The sequence below is a fragment of the Molothrus ater genome, chromosome 2, assembly GCF_012460135.2.
Source record: "Molothrus ater isolate BHLD 08-10-18 breed brown headed cowbird chromosome 2, BPBGC_Mater_1.1, whole genome shotgun sequence".
Classification (NCBI taxonomy): Eukaryota; Metazoa; Chordata; class Aves; order Passeriformes; family Icteridae; genus Molothrus; species Molothrus ater.
The window spans coordinates 2,216,164-2,234,648 of NC_050479.2; the positions used below are offsets into that span (position 1 = coordinate 2,216,164).

At 43.4% G+C, this 18,485-nt stretch overlaps 1 protein-coding gene across 1 annotated transcript in view; it reads left to right on the top strand.

Annotated features, from left to right (window-relative positions):
* Window positions 1–18,240, top strand: part of DOP1B (DOP1 leucine zipper like protein B) — a 65,886-nt gene extending 47,646 nt beyond the window's left edge. Inside the window, 19 exon segments of the mRNA XM_054517901.1 lie at window positions 189–1,767; window positions 2,541–2,652; window positions 3,877–4,065; window positions 4,334–4,459; window positions 4,951–5,085; window positions 7,736–7,791; window positions 8,074–8,178; window positions 8,259–8,325; window positions 8,997–9,138; window positions 9,346–9,428; window positions 9,921–10,030; window positions 10,679–10,825; window positions 11,113–11,174; window positions 11,813–11,941; window positions 13,236–13,372; window positions 13,734–13,789; window positions 14,229–14,366; window positions 14,789–14,918; window positions 15,581–18,240. Coding sequence (XP_054373876.1) covers window positions 189–1,767; window positions 2,541–2,652; window positions 3,877–4,065; window positions 4,334–4,459; window positions 4,951–5,085; window positions 7,736–7,791; window positions 8,074–8,178; window positions 8,259–8,325; window positions 8,997–9,138; window positions 9,346–9,428; window positions 9,921–10,030; window positions 10,679–10,825; window positions 11,113–11,174; window positions 11,813–11,941; window positions 13,236–13,372; window positions 13,734–13,789; window positions 14,229–14,366; window positions 14,789–14,918; window positions 15,581–15,838 — 3,761 coding nt within the window. The 3' untranslated portion in view covers window positions 15,839–18,240.
* Window positions 18,241–18,485: the final 245 nt, after the last annotated feature.

Below are 18,485 nucleotides of genomic sequence, written 5' to 3' on the forward strand. Positions count from 1 at the left end.
AGCCTTACTCATCACAATTAAGACTGGACTAGAGCAAAGTAGCTTTATAAATTTTTTTTAAAAAATTATTTATTGAGTATAAAGTATAGTGTGTTTACTAAATGGTCCTTAAAGATAACTTCCAAGCCAGACTGTGATATAATTTTATGTGTGAAATAGAAATTAAATGAAAAAAATCTTTTTTTCAGACTATGTTCGTGATTGGCTTTGCAAGAAAAAGGCCCCTCTGAAAGAGTCTGGCATTTCTGAGAGCAATTCTGAGGAAAACCTTCCTTTGAGCCAGTTCACTACTGTGGACAGAGAAGCAATTTGGGCAGAAGTGGAAACTGATCCAGAGAAAGCAGAGCTGAAAGCTGAGCAGCCTGAAAATGATGGATCCTCCCAGGACACGGAGGGCGACCAGGACAACAGCGAGCACACGGAGTCTGCAGACACCAGCACAGGCCACGACAGTGACAACACCTCCTCCTTGTCCCCTTCCCTGGAGCTGCAGGAGGTGAGCAGCGAGGACAAGGAGGCTGCAGCTGATGGCAGAGAGGCCCCAGGCCACAGGAATTCCCTCAGTGCCTCCGAGAGCTCCAGCGCGGGGCTCAACCTCGTCAGGGCCGACTCCGAGAGGACTCAGGCCTCGGAGTCTCTGTCCAGTGACGAGGAGGCGGAGCTGGAGCTGCAGGAGATGGCCCAGAGCAGGCTGCTGAGGCAGCAGAAGGAGAAGCAGGAGCTGGCAGAGGCCCTGTTCAAGCACACGCTGCTGTACTTGCAGCCGTACGACTCCCGGCGGGTGCTCTACGCCTTCTCCGTGCTGGAGGCCGTGCTCAAAACCAACCCCAAGGAATTCATCGAGGCTGTGGCCACCACCAGCATGGACACCAGCTCCACAGCACACCTGAACCTCATCTACAACCTCTTGGCTCGCCACCAGGAAGCTCTGGTAGGGCAGAGCTTCTACGGGAAGCTGCAGCCTCAGTCTCCCGCGGCGTGCCCGCACTCGCTGCTGATCGAGCTGCTGACCTCGCTGTGCCTGCGCTTCCTGCGCTCCTACTACCCCTGCTGCCTGCAGCTCAGCCACAGGGACCTGCTGGCCAACAGGGACGTGCAGGTCAAGAGCGTGGAGGTGCTCATCAGGATGATGGCCCAGCTGGCCACCACGGCCAAGGCGGCCGAGCCCAGGAGCGTGGAGCTGATCCGGGATCTGCTGGGGAGGTGCCAGGTGCAGGAGCTGGTGCTGCTCTCGCTCTCGGCCTCCATGTACGTCAGCCACAAGCGCTACCGGCTCCTGGCTGGTGGGACCAACCCCCAGGAGCAAGAGCTCTTCCAGGAGAGCCTCATCAATTTTGGCCACGATCAGATCTGGAGCGAGCACCCTCTCCAGATTGAGCTGCTGAAGCTGCTGCAGGTGTTGATTGTCCTGGAGCACCACCTTGCCCAGAGGCCTGAGGAGCAGGAGAACCAGCCAGACCTGTCCAAGGAGTGGCAGCAGGCTCTGAACTTCCAGCAGGCCATTGGGGCCATGCAGTACGTGTACCCACACCCCATCACCTCGCAGGGCTTGTTTGTCTCTGCCGTGGTGAGGGGGCTCCAGCCCGAGTATGGCCACGGCATGCATCCCACGTGGGTGGCCTTGGTCACCAGCTCCCTGCCCTACTTTGGGAAGTCCTTGGGCTGGACCGTGGCCCCATTTGTGGTGCAGATCTGTAAAAACCTGGATGACCTTGTCAAGCAGTATGAAAATGAAGCTGTGAAGACTTCTGCCAAAACATCAGCCAGGTGAGAGCCACCAGGGGGTGTGACCGTGTTCCCAGGGTCTGAGGGTGAGGGAAGAGACCAGGATCTGACTCCATGTTTCAGAAGGCTGATTTATTATTTTATAATATTGATTATATTAAAACTATACTAAAAGAATAGAAGAAAGGATTTCATCAGAAGGCCAGCTAAGAATAGAAAAAGAAGGAATGATAACAAAGGCTTGTGTCCCAGACAGAGTCTGAGCCAGCTGGGCTGTGATTGGCCATTAATTAGAAACAACCACATGAGACCAATCCCAGATGCACCTGTTGCATCCCACAGCAGCAGATAATCAATGTTTACATTTCATTTCTGAGGCCTCTCAGCTTCTCAGGAGGAAAAATCCTAAGGAAAGGATTTTTCATAAAATGTGTCTGTGACAAGGGGGGATTTGTTATTCCGTAAATTCTCCTTTCCACAGAGCTGGGAGTATGAAGGAAATCCCTGGGTCACCACTGTGGGTCCCAGAGTTTGATCCTGAATTCCTGCTGCACCTGGAGTGAGCTGGAGACAGGATTGGTGCAGCAGCTGGAGGAGGAGAGGAGGGAGGAGCAGCAGCTCTGATATTTCCTGGCTCCCTTTGCCTTCCATCCAAGTACAAAAGCTCCCAGTTTTATGGATCCCTTCATTTTCATATTCCTGACCTGATATTCCTAATATTCCCTCCAATTTTAGCTATGGAATAGAAATTTTTAATCAAGAAAATACCACTTGGCTTATTATCATGTTTGGGGTTTTTTTTCCCCCTTCAAAAGCTTCACTTCTAAAAGAGAAAATGTGACTCCTGATTACCCCCTGACCCTTCTGGAAGGGCTGACAACCATCGGGCACTTCTGCCTTCTGGATCATCCTCATCCAACAAAAAAGGTACTTGGGAACCCCCTTCTTTAACAAATTTGCCAATAGTCACATCCCCTTCCCTTCCAGGTGAATAGAAACAGGGAATTGTACCAGAAAATTGTGGAATTTGCAGGCAATTCCAACAAGGGAAGAGATGAGAATCTTGACTCCATGTTTCAGAAGGCTGATTTATTATTTTATTAGATATATTATATTAAAAGAAAATGATCTACTAAAACTACACTAAAGAAAGAGAGAGGAGACCATCAGAAGGCTAGCAAAGAATGGTAACAACATCTTGTGACTGCTCACAGCCTCAACACAGCTGGACCTGTGATTGGTCATCAGGTAGAAACAATTCACATGAGAGCAGTCAAAGATGCCCCTGTTTGTAAACCATCTCCAGAGCACATCCCACAGCAGCAGATAATCAATCTTTACATTTCAGTTCTGAGGCCTCTCAGCTTCTCAGGAGAAAAAATCCTAACGAAAGGATTTCTATAAAATATGTCAGTGACAGAAAATAACCTTGGAGAGGCCTCAGAGCACAGCCAAAGAACTGAACTGACTCAAAGTGAAAGGACTGAGTTTAATTTTTCTGTGTTTGAAGCCCACAAAGTGAATTTTAACTCATTGTTTGTAGAGAGCTTTTTGGATAATTGGTTAGCTGAGAAAGGCCATTTCGATGTGATACCAATGGATAAGGATAGGGGAAACAAGCTGGGAACTGAGCAACCAGTGTCCAATCACTGACAAAGGTCACAGTGACCTTCCCTGAAACGGGAAGACGGGGGAGAAAATCGCTTGCCAGAAAATGTAGTTATCTTAGGTAGAAAAGTTAGAAGAATGCAAACATAGAAGCAAAATAATTGTTAGAAGATAGAAGTAGGTGTGGTTGATCTAAGTGTGCTTTAACCAACGATGAGCTCAGCTTTTGCAATATGTATAAGCTTCATTAACACCAAGATAAATATGTGTGGGGTTTCAATAAACCTGAGAGATTTGCCATTCACGCCTATGGTGTGTCGCATTTCTCCCGCCGTTCACGACAATTGTTCTTGAAGATCTTGGTGATGCAAATATCAGCCCTCTGTCCTTTACAAACTGGTTTATTTTCTTTTTTTATTTTCTTTTATAATGTTTTGTGTTTATAATGCTTGGGTTTATAATGTGATATGTTCCCTACAATTTTTAGGCTCTTGTGCATAAGAAATTCTTTTAAATTGGTATTTTGGGTTTTTTTTTTCCCAGTCAACCTGTTCAGCTGAGCCTGCCCACCTGAGGAATGCCAGGAATGCCATCCTGGAGGAGCTGCCCCGGATTGTGAACACCATGAGCCTCCTCTGGAGTGTCATCAAGAGGGAGGACTCCCAAAAGAGACCAACTGACTTCTTTGGGACAACTAAAGGCTCCTCTTCAGTCTACTTTAAAGCAACCAAAGTAGGAGCTCTTTTAAAATCCTGATTTTTCTTTTTTATCTCCTCATCCTCCCCAGTGCATTTTACATGGAGTTCTTTTATTGTTCTTTTATTTTTACATAGTTCTTTTATTTTTACTGGTATGGGATTTGGTTTCACTGCAGCTTCTCATTTCCCTGGGGATTAAACATACCATATTTTCTGTATATCTTGGGAAAAGAAATAATATTTTATAAACCAGGAGCTGGTCTTTGCCTTACATTAATAATTATTTTCCCCCCTCTTTACAGACATTAAGAACAAAAATACTGGACTTCCTGAATCCCTTGACAGCACACCTTGGAATCCAGCTGATGGCAGCAACTGCAGCAGTGTGGAACAGCAAAAAACCTCACAGGAGTCACAGTAAAACCAAGGTGAACCTAAAGAAAAGCACCTTTTTATTTCCTATATAAAGGCAAATGTTACATTTATGTGGCCAGTTCTCAACTCTGTTTGTAGGTTCGTTGGGGTTTTTTAAATAGACTGAAAAATCTGAAATCCTCTTAGTTAGGAAAAGCATCAGGACTACAATTAAACCTCAATAAATAATCAAATAAAACCCACATTGTGGGTTGAAATCTGAGAGTAAAAGCCATTTTTAATTCAATACTGGATTGCAATTGGCCAATTATATTTTAAAGCTCATGAATCAGCTCAATTTCCAGAGGAAGTGAGAGCTGTGTTCTCTGGAACTCATTATTTATTCTGGGGAGAACTTTTCCTTTCCTGCTCTCTCTGGGGCAGAATCCAGTTGTTTTCCTGAGGTGTTGGGAGTTCTTTAATGGCAAGGGCTGGGTTTGATCTTCCTCTGTAATTTACATTTCATTTTGAAATGTGTGGGGTGTGTTTTGTTTTCTCTTGTCAGATTCTCCCAGTGGCCAGTGCATCCCAGCTCATTCTGGTGGACTTAATTTGTGCCCTGAACACACTGAAAATCGACACCATCTTGTATCTGGTCAAAGAGGTGGTCAAGAAACCAGCACAGATCAAGGGGGAGGAGGTATTACATGTCCTGCATTTTTTAAACAGCTCTTTTGCAAAACCAAATCCACCAAGCATTAAGCATTTTTCTAATAGTACACAATTTTTAAAAAAAAAAAATCCTTTAATCCTAATCAAAAACCCAAAACCAAAACAAATTAAAAATCCATTTCCATTAATAACCTAAAGCAAAAGATATACTTATATCTCCACAAATTCCAAAGGAAAATAAATTCCAACCAAGAACATAAAACCATATCAAACACAAAAACATGTTAAAACTCTAAAACCAAAAGAGTAAAGCACACAAATGTAAACTACACAAAAACTACAACTAAAAACAAATACCTCTTACTTCACATACAAAAACTACAAACAAAAAATTAAATCTAATATCATATTTATATTATTTTAATTTTATTTACCCTCAACAACAGTTTTACCCATTAATCAACCAAAACCCAATATTTAAATAACCTTAACCAATACATCAAACTTAAATACCATATATTTAACTCATTCAAACCCTAAAAACAATTTTAAACTTATTTAACAAATTTACCAATAAATATTTAACCACTACCAAAAACCATTCCTCCATATCATTCACAATTCATTATAAATCCCTCTAACAAATAAAGCATTTAAACCATATTCCTTCCTAAAACATCCTTCAAATACTACAAATTAGAAATCCCTGGTTCCATAAAAATAAATTTTTAGATCAAATTCAACATTTTTATACTTAAAACATAAATATGTAATATAAAATATATTATATAAATACAAAATTAAATATATAAAATAAATAATAATATACAAAAGATATAGAAATATTTAAACTAGAAAAATATATTATATTATATTATATTATATTATATTATATTATATTATATTATATTATATTATATTATATTATATTATATTATATTATATTATATTATATTATATTATATTATATTATATTATATTATATTATATTATATTATATTCCTTCTATATAAATATAGTTAATTTTTTAATTTATTAAAAATAAATAAATGTACAATATACCAACAAAACCAAAACTTCAAGCAGGAAGATAATTCCATTTTTTCGATGTATTCCAGGCTGGATGAGTTTCAGTGTGTCTGAAGCACTGTTAGAAGGGTTTGCTTTTAAATGTGGGATTGTCCTTTGCTCCTGAAGAAGTTTTGGTGTCCAGATTGTGCCTGATCCACAATAAGTAGATTCTTTGAAATATATCAGGAGATGGTGATGGGACAAGGGGCATGGCCTCCTCTCCCTAACAGGGAACAATTTTTCCCAATATCTGAAACAAAAATAAAAACCTTCAAACCAAAGCAGAGATGATGAAATGGGACAAAAGCCTCTGCTCTGGGATTCTCTGGGGCTGCATTCACTGAGCTGGATAACTCACTGCATCCATGTGCAAGTAAAAGATGTTTAGGACAGGAAATAATTCAAGAAGATTTGAAAAAAAAATAAGAAAAAAATTAGAAAAATTTTAGAAAAAACTGTGCCTCCCTTCTTGGGAAAGGGAACTCCTTTCCTTGAGCCACCAGAGCATTTCAGCAGGGAAATCAATCAGTTTTCTCTTCAAGTCACAGACAATCAAAAAGAGAATTTGCAAGTCAAGGGCACTGCAGGCTTTGCTCAGTGGGCAAACACAAACAGATGTGTTGGAGTTGTGGCTGCTGAGAATTCAGACTTTCTGTGCTGCCAGGCACTGACCCCAAGAGAACTCTGCACTGACCTGAGGGCCTGGAGAAGCTTCCAGAATGGAATGGCAGAACTGGGATTGTGGGGGTGGGGTTCAAATAGAAGTATGTGATATCACAGGGTGGGAAACTCAGAGTTTAAGGGTTTAGAATACAGGAATAGAGAGAAAGCAAGATGGAGGGTTTGGGGTGGAGGCTGCTCCTTCTTCTTCTCCTTCTTCTCCATGGGTTTGGGTGGTTTTGTGTCATTGGATACAAAAGTCCCCATTGCTGACTTGGAGTGATTGTTTATTAGGTTAAAAGTGAAAATAATTTAGGTGTCATTTCTAATTAGATAGTTTTATCTAATTAGATAATTATAACACCATTTTATACCTTGTTAGTGCAATACTACAGAACTCACTACTGTGAGACTCTAGCATAAATAAGAAATAATAAACATCTAATCCTAAACACAAAATGCCATCTCAAGTGCCTTCAATCCTGACTCCAACAGAAGTAGAAAAAAGAAGCCAAAAACCAGCATATAATGGTGTTTTGTGTGAGGAATAAAATATTGCTTCATTTTGTTTTGTAAAATTGTATAGAAATATGTAAGATAACAATGTAAGTTGTTATTATTAATATTATTTGGTTATGGGTATGAGGAAATATTAGAGAAAAACAATGTATGTAAAGAAGAAGAAATTGGTAATAATTAGGAATAATTAGATAAGATATATAATTAATAATATGTATGAAATGATATCATTAGAAAGTACTATAATCAAAAATAGCTAAAATGAGATTTTGGGAATAAATCCTTCCCTGGCAGGGTGGGCAGGGGCTGGGATGGAATTCCCAGAGCAGCTGGGGCTGCCCCTGCATCCCTGGCAGTGCCCAAGGCCAGCTGGGATTTTCTTCTTCCTTCTGATAACCAATAAGTGTGAGTTTGCTTTTGTTTTTCAGAAATCCTCTCTGGTGGATATCCCAGTGCTGCAGTTCAGTTTTGCTTTCGTTCAGAGGTAACTCAATCCTTCTGGAAGAGAATTTTCTGTTTGACTCCCACAAGGGAACAGCCTCTATTGCCATTTTGTGTCCTTTGATCTCCATGTCCCAGAACACTTCTCTGTTGTCCCTTGGTTGTTGACACACACAGAGTGCCAGGGCTGTCACACTGGCACTCAGGAAGGGCAGGACTGATCCGAAAGCTTTTAGGCCACCAAGTTCCTCTTATTTGTTGTTTTTTGTTCTTTCCTTAACTCCACCTTCACTCAGGTGTGCTTTGGTTTTATTTTTTTTGGCAGACTCCCTGTCCCAGCCCTGCAGGAGAACTTCCAGCCCTTGTTAGGGCTCCTCAGAGAGTCTGTGCAGCTGAACTTGGCTCCTCCTGGCCACTTCCTTCTCCTCAGGTACTGTGGGACAGAGCAGAGGTTCCACTGAGCTCTTGCACTGTGCCATTCCTAACTGAGGGTGCTCTGCTCTCCCACAGCATCCTGAATGACTTTGTGACAAGGACACCCACCCTGGAAAACAAAAAGGACCAGAAAGACCTGCAGGTACAGAGGCTTCAAATTCACCTTTTCGTTCTAAACCTGGCGCTGTTCATGTAAGGACAAGTGGAGCTGACCTGATCTGTGCTTTGGATCTGAATTCCTGTCTTTTGGGAGTGCCTGGATGTGCATCCACTAATTTTTGGCTGAGGCCTGGTGAGCAGGGCAGACTCAAACATGAGAGACAAACAGAATTTGTCCCAAATGTTTAAAATCTTTTCCAAGCTGGGTTTTTTTTCTTTTATTTTTCTCAGAACTGAGCTGGTAACACCAGTGGGATGTCCTGAGTTCACAACCATGTGTGGATATTGAAATCTCCAAGCTGTCTAGGAAAATTAATGAATCCTTGGAGCTCCCAGCTGGGCTTGGCAATGGGAATCACTCTGAGCTCAGCTGTGTAAAGAAAGGAGCAGAGCAGGATCCTCCTCCTGTTCTGCCTTATTTCACCAGCACAGTTTGAACACTGGGTGGCTTTGGGTTGTGGTTTGAGTTTCATGTGCCAACAGAGAAATTCAAACTCCTCTTCTGCTTCAGAGTCTTGCCAGCAAAGTGACAGAAAATGTGATTTTACAGCCTCTGCCTTGCTTTGGCTGAATTTGGTTTCATTGCAGCTCCTCATTTCCCTGGGAATTAATCATACCAATTAAATATCTGATGCCACCTTGGTTATGTTACAGGAGGTGACCCAGAAGATCCTGGAGGCTGTGGGGACCATTGCTGGCTCTTCCCTGGAACAGACCAGTTGGCTGAGCAGGAACTTGGAAGTGAAAGCTCAGCCTCAGATTTTACCAGATGAATTCAACATGGAGGATGTCAATGGTAACTTGACTTTCCCTGACTCCTGCTCCTCCCTGTCCTCTGCTGCAGGCAGTGAAGAGCATGAGGTGTTGATGATGAGTGGTTTACATGATTTCATATTTCATGTACCACCAATTTGCACATAAATGTTCTGTTTGGGCAGCAGATTAGGAAACAGCAGCATTTAAACCAGTCTGAAGAGAAAACTTGATTATTTGTTTTTTTTAGATACATCAGTGGCACCATCTTCAATGGTTTCTGCCTCTGCTCCTTCAATCTACAGTGTCCAAGCCCTTTCTCTCCTGGCAGAGGTCAGTGGGGCCCTCTCATCTGTGGGGTTTTTAAGCTGAGGACTTTATCACTCTGCACAGAAAGGTGCCTGTGCTCAGCTGGCCCTGGGCTCTTTCTCCAGCAGCACTGACACACCCAGAGCACACAGCCTCGAGCTGCACCAAGGGAAATCCAGGCTGGAGAGCAGGGAAAAGGTTTTTCCAGCAAGGGTGAGAAAGTTCTGGAATGGCTGCCCGGGGAGGTGGTGGAGTCCCCATGCCTGGGTGTGTTTAACAAAGCCTGGATGTGGCACTGGGTGCCAGGGTTCAGTTGAGGGGTTGGGACTGGATGACCTTGAAGGTCTCTCCCAACCCAGTGATTCTGGAATTCTGTGAGGAGGATTTTCCTGACAGATCAAACAGGAGTGCCAGTCTTTTGGGGGCTGTTCCACTGCCCAGATGTCCAGGCTGGTTCAGGCTGGCACCCTTGCAGCAGTGGCAGCTGTGGGTGTGCAGAGCTGTGTCCCTGTGCAGGTGCTGGCCTCCCTGCTGGACGTGGTGTACCGCAGCGACGAGAAGGACAAGGCCGTGCCCCTCATCTCCCGCCTGCTCTACTTCGTGTTCCCCTACCTGAGGAACCACAGGCCAGTCTCTCCCTGCTCCTGCCATCTTCCCTCCCTCATCTTTTTGTTCTCCCTTCTTTCTCCATTCTCTGTTCCCATTCTAATGGGTTTGAGCTGGGTTTGAGCAGTGTTTCCCCCAGGAGCTGAACCTGTGGCTATTTCAGCTCTGGTTGCCCCACCTGGGATTTTGGGTTTTACTCAGATCTCCCCTTTCTGTGCCTGTCAGGGGATGGGGATGGGCAGCAGAGCATGGGCAGGTCCCAGGATCCACCAGGACACAGGAAAACATCATCTCTCCCTATCACCTTCCTAGTTTTCCTCACAAAGGTGGGAGAGATGGATGTTATCCAATGGAGACACAGGGCATGGAGTGCTGGAATGGTTTGGGTTGGAAGGGACCTCAAAGCCCACCCAGTGCCACCCCTGCCATGGCAGGGACACCTCCCACTGTCCCAGGCTGCTCCAGCCCCAGTGTCCAGCCTGGCCTTGGGCACTGCCAGGGATGCAGGGGCAGCCCCAGCTGCTCTGGGAATTCCATCCCAGCCCTGCCCACCCTGCCAGGGAACAATTCCTTCCTAAAGATCTCATTCAAAGCAACCCTTCTGTGAGCTGGAATCTATTTTTAAATTTTAAAAAGCCCATATTGATAATTTTTGTCCTCTCCCCCAGTGCCTACAACGTTCCCAGTTTCCGTGCTGGTGCTCAGCTGCTCAGCTCCCTGAGTGGATACGCCTACACCAAGAGAGCCTGGAAAAAAGAAGTGCTGGAATTGTACATGGATCCATCTTTTTTCCAGATGGACACTTCCTGCACTCAGTAAGACATGGAATTGAAGCACTCCAAGCTTGTATTCTGAATTTATAAGGAAAGGCTTTAAAGGAGAAGAGCAACCTTGGGAAAAAAATTCCATTTAGTGCTTTCTTATGGAATGGGATAATGTTAAAAATGGGTCTCAGCACTAATTCTGCTCCAGACAAGAGTCTGCACAGAAATCCTGCCTGGAAAATGTTTCCTTGTATGAAAAGTTTGACCCAAATAATTTCTGAGGTGCATCCACACCTCAGCTTTCCCTGGATATCTCATTCCTTCTTTCTCTCTTGCAGCTGGAGATCCATCATTGATCATCTTCTCACACATGAGAAAACCATGTTTAAGGATTTGATGAGTAAGTATCAGCTGCTGATCATTTATTTCTACCTCAATTTGAAATCTGTTTGCATTTGAGCCATTTGGGTGCATTTTTATTACACTGATTTATCCATAAAGTGCTGACTGTGCATAATTGACCATTTTGAGAACTTGATTCCCAGCTAAAGCTGAGTTAAATCTGGACTTTGGTCATGTCTAAAACACACCAGAGGAGGTTTGGCTGTACAGGTGCTTCTGTTGGGTTCCCACATTCACATTTTGCTCCAGTTTTGAGGTGTCCAAGTGTGACCTTTCCCAGGAGGAGACTTTGGCAAACACTGCAGGTGTCTGCCATGAGCAGTGCAGCAAACCTTTCATTGCTGCGCTGTGACCTCTAATCCAGGCTTGAGGAGAGTGTGGAAAAACAAATCCTGGGGGAAAGGGTGGGATGGGACCCCTGAAACTGGCCTCAAGCACCTTTAGTCTCTTTCTCATCCTTTCTAAAAGAATAACTCAACAGTTACAGCACAAGACAAATTTTATTACGCAAGACAAATTCTCGGTTGATGACCCGGGAGAGTTTTTTTTCCTGGAAGATTTCAGGAGCCAGGGCTGACGGCCAGCCCCAAAGGCAGGCAGTTCCTGAGGGGTGGCTGACTGTGCTGTGTGTTGCAGCCATGCAGAGCAGTGCCCTGAAGCTGTACCCCAGCTGTGAGCAGAAGGCCATGCTGCTGAAGCGCCAGGCGTTCGCTGTCTTCAGCGGGGAGATCGACCAGTACCACCTGTACCTGCCCCTGATCCAGGGTGAGCCTCCCTCCCTGCAGCACAAATCCCTGGGGCCACAGAAGGCCCTGGATCCCAGGCAGTGCCCAAAGCCAGGCTGAGATGGGGCTTGGAGCAGCCGGGGGTAGATGAAGGTGTCCCTGCCCTGGATCTGGCTGAACTTTGATGTCCCTCCCAACCCAAACCATTCCATGATAGAAATTCTGTAACAAAATTCTGTAACAAGGTAAAGTCACCTCTTTTCCAACACATGCTTTGGTTGTTTTTTTTTTTAATTTTGAACAAAATTTATGAATCTCTGAGTTCCATCAGATAAATGACCTCAGCAAGGAAAGACAGGGACCTTGGTTTCAAGGCCTTAATGTCACATTCACATTCTCTGAAAAATCCCTTTGCCCAGGATTGTTCTCCTGGAAGCTGAGAAGCCTCAGAGTAAAAGGAAAACAATTCTGATCTCATTTGCTTCTCCTGTGTTGTGCTCACATGTGGAATGTGTTTGGAGATTGTTCACCCACAGGTGATTGTTCCATTGGATTCTGCTGGGAGTTGTTTTCACTCTTTGGCCAATCAGGGCCAGGCTGTGTCAGGACTCTGGAGAGAGTCAGGAGTTTTCATTATTATCTTTTTAGCCTTCTGTCTGTGTCCTTTCTGTATTCTTTAGTGTAGTTTAGTGTAGTTTAGTATTCTTTAGTATAATATAATATTATAAAATAATAAATTAGCCTCCTGAGAACATGGAGTCAGATTCATCATTCCTCCCTGCCATGGGGGTCCCTGCAAATACAATACCTTTGCTGTGGAAATGGGATTCTTTCATGGCAATCTTCCAGCCACTTTTGACCTGCTGTTGTTCTCCTTAAATGCCAGTTTTGATCACATTTTGTGCACCATAAACCCACTCAGGCTTTGTCTGAATTACAACTCAGTTAATAAAATGCAAGGAATTCAGCCCAAAACTGATGATCAAGTAAAAAGTGTGTTTTGCCACCTTCCACAAAGGAGTGACAGGACAAGGGAACGGCCTTAAACTGCCAGAGGGCAGGGCTGGATGGGACCTTGGCAATGAGGAATTGTTCCCTGGCAGGGTGGGCAGGGCTGGCATGGAATTCCATCCCTGGATCCCTGGCAGTGCCCAAGGCCAGGTTGGACACTGGGGCTGGATCAGCCTGGGACAGTGGGAGGTGGCACAAGATGATCTTTAATGTCCCTTCCAACCCAAAGCATTCCATGATTCCACACTTTAATTCCCAGAACAACACAAATTCAGGAAAATGCTGCTTTTATTTTGCTCTTCCCCTTTTTTGTGCTTCTCCAGAACGCCTGACTGAGAACCTCCGCGTGGGCCAGACTTCTCTGGTGGCTGCCCAGATGTTTCTCTTCTTCAGAGTTCTCCTGTTGAGGATTTCCCCTCAACATCTCACCTCATTGTGGCCAATCATGGTCACAGAACTGGTAAGAAAGAAGTTTTGAACATTTGAAAAAAAAATAAAATACTTCACTTGAAAAAAACATTTGAAAAAGAAATTACATTGGAATAAACTCAGCCTATGGATTTTCCCAGTTTAGCTTTTTCCTCTTCCCTGCTTGGAAATTTTTCCACAGTTTTACATTAATCTGATAATTTGGGGGAGAAAAGTTAAATTGTCGTTAGGAAATTCCTTTTGGATTAATTTTGGTGTTGTTAATGGGATCTCATGCCTGAATTATTCATTTGTTACATGTCATAAAGGTTCCTTTTTAATGTAAATCATCACTTTTAGTTGGGATTGAGTTGTGTGAACATTTCAGCTTCTCAATAATTATTTCTTTAAAGATCCAGACATTTCTACAGCTGGAGGAAGATTTAACTGAGGAAGAGGAACCAGCAAAGTAAGAGCTGCCATTTGAGAGACTTCCTTAAAATTAATTAATTTAATCAATTCCCTGGGATAGGGAGGAGCCAACAGGACATTTTGCAATTATAGTTTTATTTTTCTATTACTGCTAAATCATAATTTAGATTTTCTTTAGCAGCTAAAACAGTGATATGCTTAAAAATATAATTACTAAGTATTACTTGTGTACAAAAATAAATGCTAAGTCAGCAGTTGAATATTTTAACATGATGCCATTTTTTGGCATATTTTAGATTATTTTGCTGTTAGAGAGCAAAAATAAAATAAAAACACTCATACAAGAGCCTCATGCAGAATAAAAATAATTGTCCAAGAGCTCCTTTGTGTAAATGTGGGCATTCCTCTTGTGCTGACTGAAAAACCTTGGGTGGATTGGAGTCTGAATGGGACTTTTTTTTTAAATTGAAACACAGGAGCAACAGCAAAATCAGCAAAGCCAAAGGCTCAGGGGCTGAGATCCAGCCCAAGGAGCTGTGCCTGTACCTGGCAGCCTGCAAATTCCTGGACACTGCCCTTTCCTTCCCCCCTGACAGGATGCAGCTCTTCCAAATGTGAGTCCCTCTTCTCCTCCTGTTCCTTTAGCCTTTGAAAGAATTGTGTTTTCCTCAAGATTTCTGTTTGCCTTTCCTCAGCTCCTTTTAGGAGTGCTGATAGTGAATGTATGCTGATAAATGGGATTTGGGAGAAGATTTTGGTTGTGGTGTGGGAGGATTTCACCCTCCTCTTTGGGATCCCTTGACTTGAAAAATTGGGAAAGGAGAAAGATGGAGATTGTTTTCCATCTGCACACACCTGGGAATGTTTTGGAGCTGGTTGTATTTAAATGTTGGCAAATCAGTAATGTAATAATTCATTAATAGCAGCAGAGAACATTTATGACAGATTTTTGTGGGAACAAGCAGTGCTGCACTAAAGTAGGCATGATCCAAACAAGGATTTCCACCTTTTTAAGGAATCAACCCATTTATTCCAGGTACAAATGGGCCTTTGTGCCAGAGGTGGACACAGAATCATCTCCTGTCACCTCCCAGCTGGTGGAAAATCACCAGGAATGCCAACCACACATCGTGAGGATCATGGATCTACTCAGGATGAAATATGGGGTAAAGAAACTTCTCCTTTTGATTTTTTAATCCATTCATTTATTTTTCCAAACACAAGATTTTAAGTTGCTCAGGGATTTTTAGATATTCCCTGTGAGGAAGAGGAAGAGAAGCTGTGGCTGTCCCTGGATCCCAGGCAGTGCCCAAGGCCAGGATGAAGGTGTCCCTGCCCCTGATCTTTGATGTCCCTCCCAACCCAAACCATTCCATGCTAGCAATTCTGTAAGAAAGCAAAGTCACCTCTTTGCCAACAAATGCTTTGGGTTTTTTTTAAATTTTGAATAAAATGTATGAATCTCTGAATTCCAACAGATAAATGACCTCAGCAAGGAAAGACAGGAGTCTTGCTTTCAAGGCCTTTGCTCTGGAAATGGGATTATTTCATGGCAATCTTCCAGCCACTCTTGACCTGCTGTTGTTCTCCTTAAATGGCAGTTTTTCAGTTCTTGAAGGGATTTTTAGATATTCCCTGTGAGGAAGAGGAAAAGGCTGCCCAGAGCAGCTGGGGCTGCCTTGAGATCCCTGCAATGTCCAAGGCCAGGCTGGACACTGGGGCTGGGAGCAGCCTGGGACAGTGGAGGAGCTCATGGATGAGCTGGATGTTCTTCAAATCCTTTCCAACCTTTACCTTTAATAAATCCCAGCTTTTTTTCCCCTTTCAGGACCCAAAGCACCCCGAGGGAGCTGCCAGGAATGCCCAGTTCCCCCTGCTGAGCCTGCACTCCGTGTCCAGCATCACCCAGCTGCTGCCTTTCTTCCAGACCCTGTGCTGGGCATTCACAGCCCCTGGCAGTGACCCCCACAACTCCCACCCCTCTGCAGCTGCCCCCGTGGCTTCCCCTGGCAGCAACAGCAGCAGGGTCCTGCAGCAGCTGGAGGAAAGTGTGGAATTGGATTTCCTGGAAAATATGGAAAGTTGAGCACTGGGACGCTCCTGCTGGATCAACCATAGGGAAAGCTTGGCTGAAATTCCTTTTTTTCCTGCAGATTTCCAGCTACATTTTGGGATTTCTCTTCAATTATTCGGGAGCTGGTGGTAAAAAGCAGGAATCTCCAGTTGCTGTGGTGGGAAGTTTGGTGGGAATTTCTCAGAGTTTCTGTGGTTTATTTGTTTTCCGTGGGAAGGATTAAAGACATTTTGTAAATAGGGGAAGAATATTTTGGACTTGGTGGAAGTAGCAGCTGCCCTGGGACTTCTCCAGGACTTTAAAGTGGTTTTGGAACTGTGTCCTGATCAAAAATAGAAGGAAAATCCAATATTGCATGTCAGTGTACAATCAGTTTGCAGCGAGTCATTTCCTGAGGTGAAAGCCCCTAATTTGACCTAAATTGATCAAATTGTAAAAAAATCCCCCAAATTCCCCACAGATGGATTGTCTGAGTCTCAGCATTGTGCAAGGAGCTGCAGCTTTGCCCTGGCTGTAATTTCAGAGCAGCATCTTCAGGCTTAGCAATTCCTAACAAATCAGAAATGTGCATAAAACACAAACCTCTGCAGGAACATTTTGTAATTAGCATTACTTGAGGAGATTTTGACTTTAATTAATTGATTAAAATATTTAAATTCATATTTTTTAAATGAAAAACTTTTGTTCTTTCAGTGACTCAGGTGGCTGCAGCTTCTGAAATGCAACTAAATGAAGATAATGCTGTAAAAATAGAAATTGCTTAACTAAAATGAAAATAATATTCTTTTTTGTTTGTTTTTGTAAGAACATTTTTTGTACAAAAGAATGTATTTGGCTGTTCCTGGATGGTGAGAGAGGTAGGGGGATCATCCCAGTGCTTTTCCTAAGTTAAAAAGGACATGGGAAAAGATTTGCTTGGGAGTCAAGGATTTCTTTTTCCCAAACTCCCACAACAACAAGAGAGTTTTCTCTTCAGTTTTAGGTACAGATGTATGATATTTTCATCTTGGGTTTATAAACTAAAATAATGAAACATCCTTTACTCTCACACTGGGACACTGTACAAAAATAACAGCACAAGAGGCTTGTGCTAAACTTATTTAAATCCTTTGCATTTTTACAGTGAAGGAAAGTGGTGGACTGAGATGTGGTCATTAAGAATGTGAATTATTTCTATTAATATAATTTATTAATGGTCTGTAATGCTGTTGGAATGAGCACAAGTGAAAAGTTACCCTTTGAAAGCATTACTTGAATGTTGGAGCAGGCCACTTTTAAAATGTTGGTGTTCATTTCCCACCTATCTTCAATATTTTCTATGAATAATCTGAATATTCAGGATGGTTTGGTACTTTTACTTTCAGTTTCCTGCTGGTTGCATTCCATACTTGGATATTTCCCTTAAAATGCTGATAAAGAAGAGCAGGGTTAGATGGGATAGGTTAGGTGGGAAAGAATTCCTGGCTGGGAGGGTGGGCAGGGCTGGGATGGAATTCCCAGAGCAGCTGGGGCTGCCCCTGGATCCCTGGCAGTGCCCAAGGCCAGACTGGACATTGGGGACATTGGAGCAGCCTGGGACAGTGGGAGGTGTCCCTGCCATGGCAGGGGTGGCCCTGGGTGGGCTCTGAGGTCCCTCCAACCCAAACCATTCCAGGATTCTGTTATTCCATGATTCTGTCAAATGGTGTTAAAATCTAAGAGAACTTTTTGCCATTAAACTGCTTTCAGTGGCATCAGACATTAAAGGGATTTGCAGAATCCTCCCACTTCAGAAGAAAAAGTTCTTTAACATTTGGTATCCAAGCAGATCTTTGATAATTATAAATAAGATGTGAAAAAGGAGGAAAGGGCTTTAACTAAAAGTCCTGCTTGAGTGCTGGAGGAGCACAGTTCCCCAGGCCCAAAGGGGAATATTTGATTCCTTCATTGCATAACTTTATTACTGTTCCATGTGGGACTAACTGTGGTTGTTTTCTCCTACTGATAAATCCACTGAGGAGCCCCAGCAGGGCTCTCCTGCTCCGAGCTGCTCCTACCAAAGCAGAACAGCCTCACTGGCCATGAATCTGGAAATGTTTGTGCCTGGAACTCCAGACATCCTCTCCTGTTCCAGGGCAGGAAATGCTTTTGCTTTGCTGTGATTTTGCTTTTCAGTCTAACCAAGCTCAGCTTTGTCTTTGGGACACTTCAGCTCCAACACAGCAGAGCCACAGTGCTCAAAGGGGGACCTGGAAATATTCCAAAGGATTTCATTGTCCTGAAAGAAAAAATCAGGAGGTGCAACCAAGGTAAAACTGCTGAAGAGCAGCAGGACTTGAAGTGTAGAGCATTAAGTGATGGTTGTGTATCCCATACCATACATGAATGTAATTCTTCTATGAATATTAAATGTTATTTTGCAATGCCTTTTCAAATGCAGTTCTTATTTTTCAACCTGCCTTCACTGCTCGCTCGCCATTTTTAATTTTTATCTGACTCTGGAAAAGCTCCCAAATTCAATCACAGAAAAGATCTCCGAGATCATCAGGTCCCAGCTGTGACCTATCCCCACCTTGTCCCCAGCCCAGAGCACTCAGTGCCACCTGCAGGGGACACCTGCAGGGCTGGGCACTGCAAAGCTCCCTGGGCAGCCCCTGCCAAGGCCTGAGCTCCCTTTCCA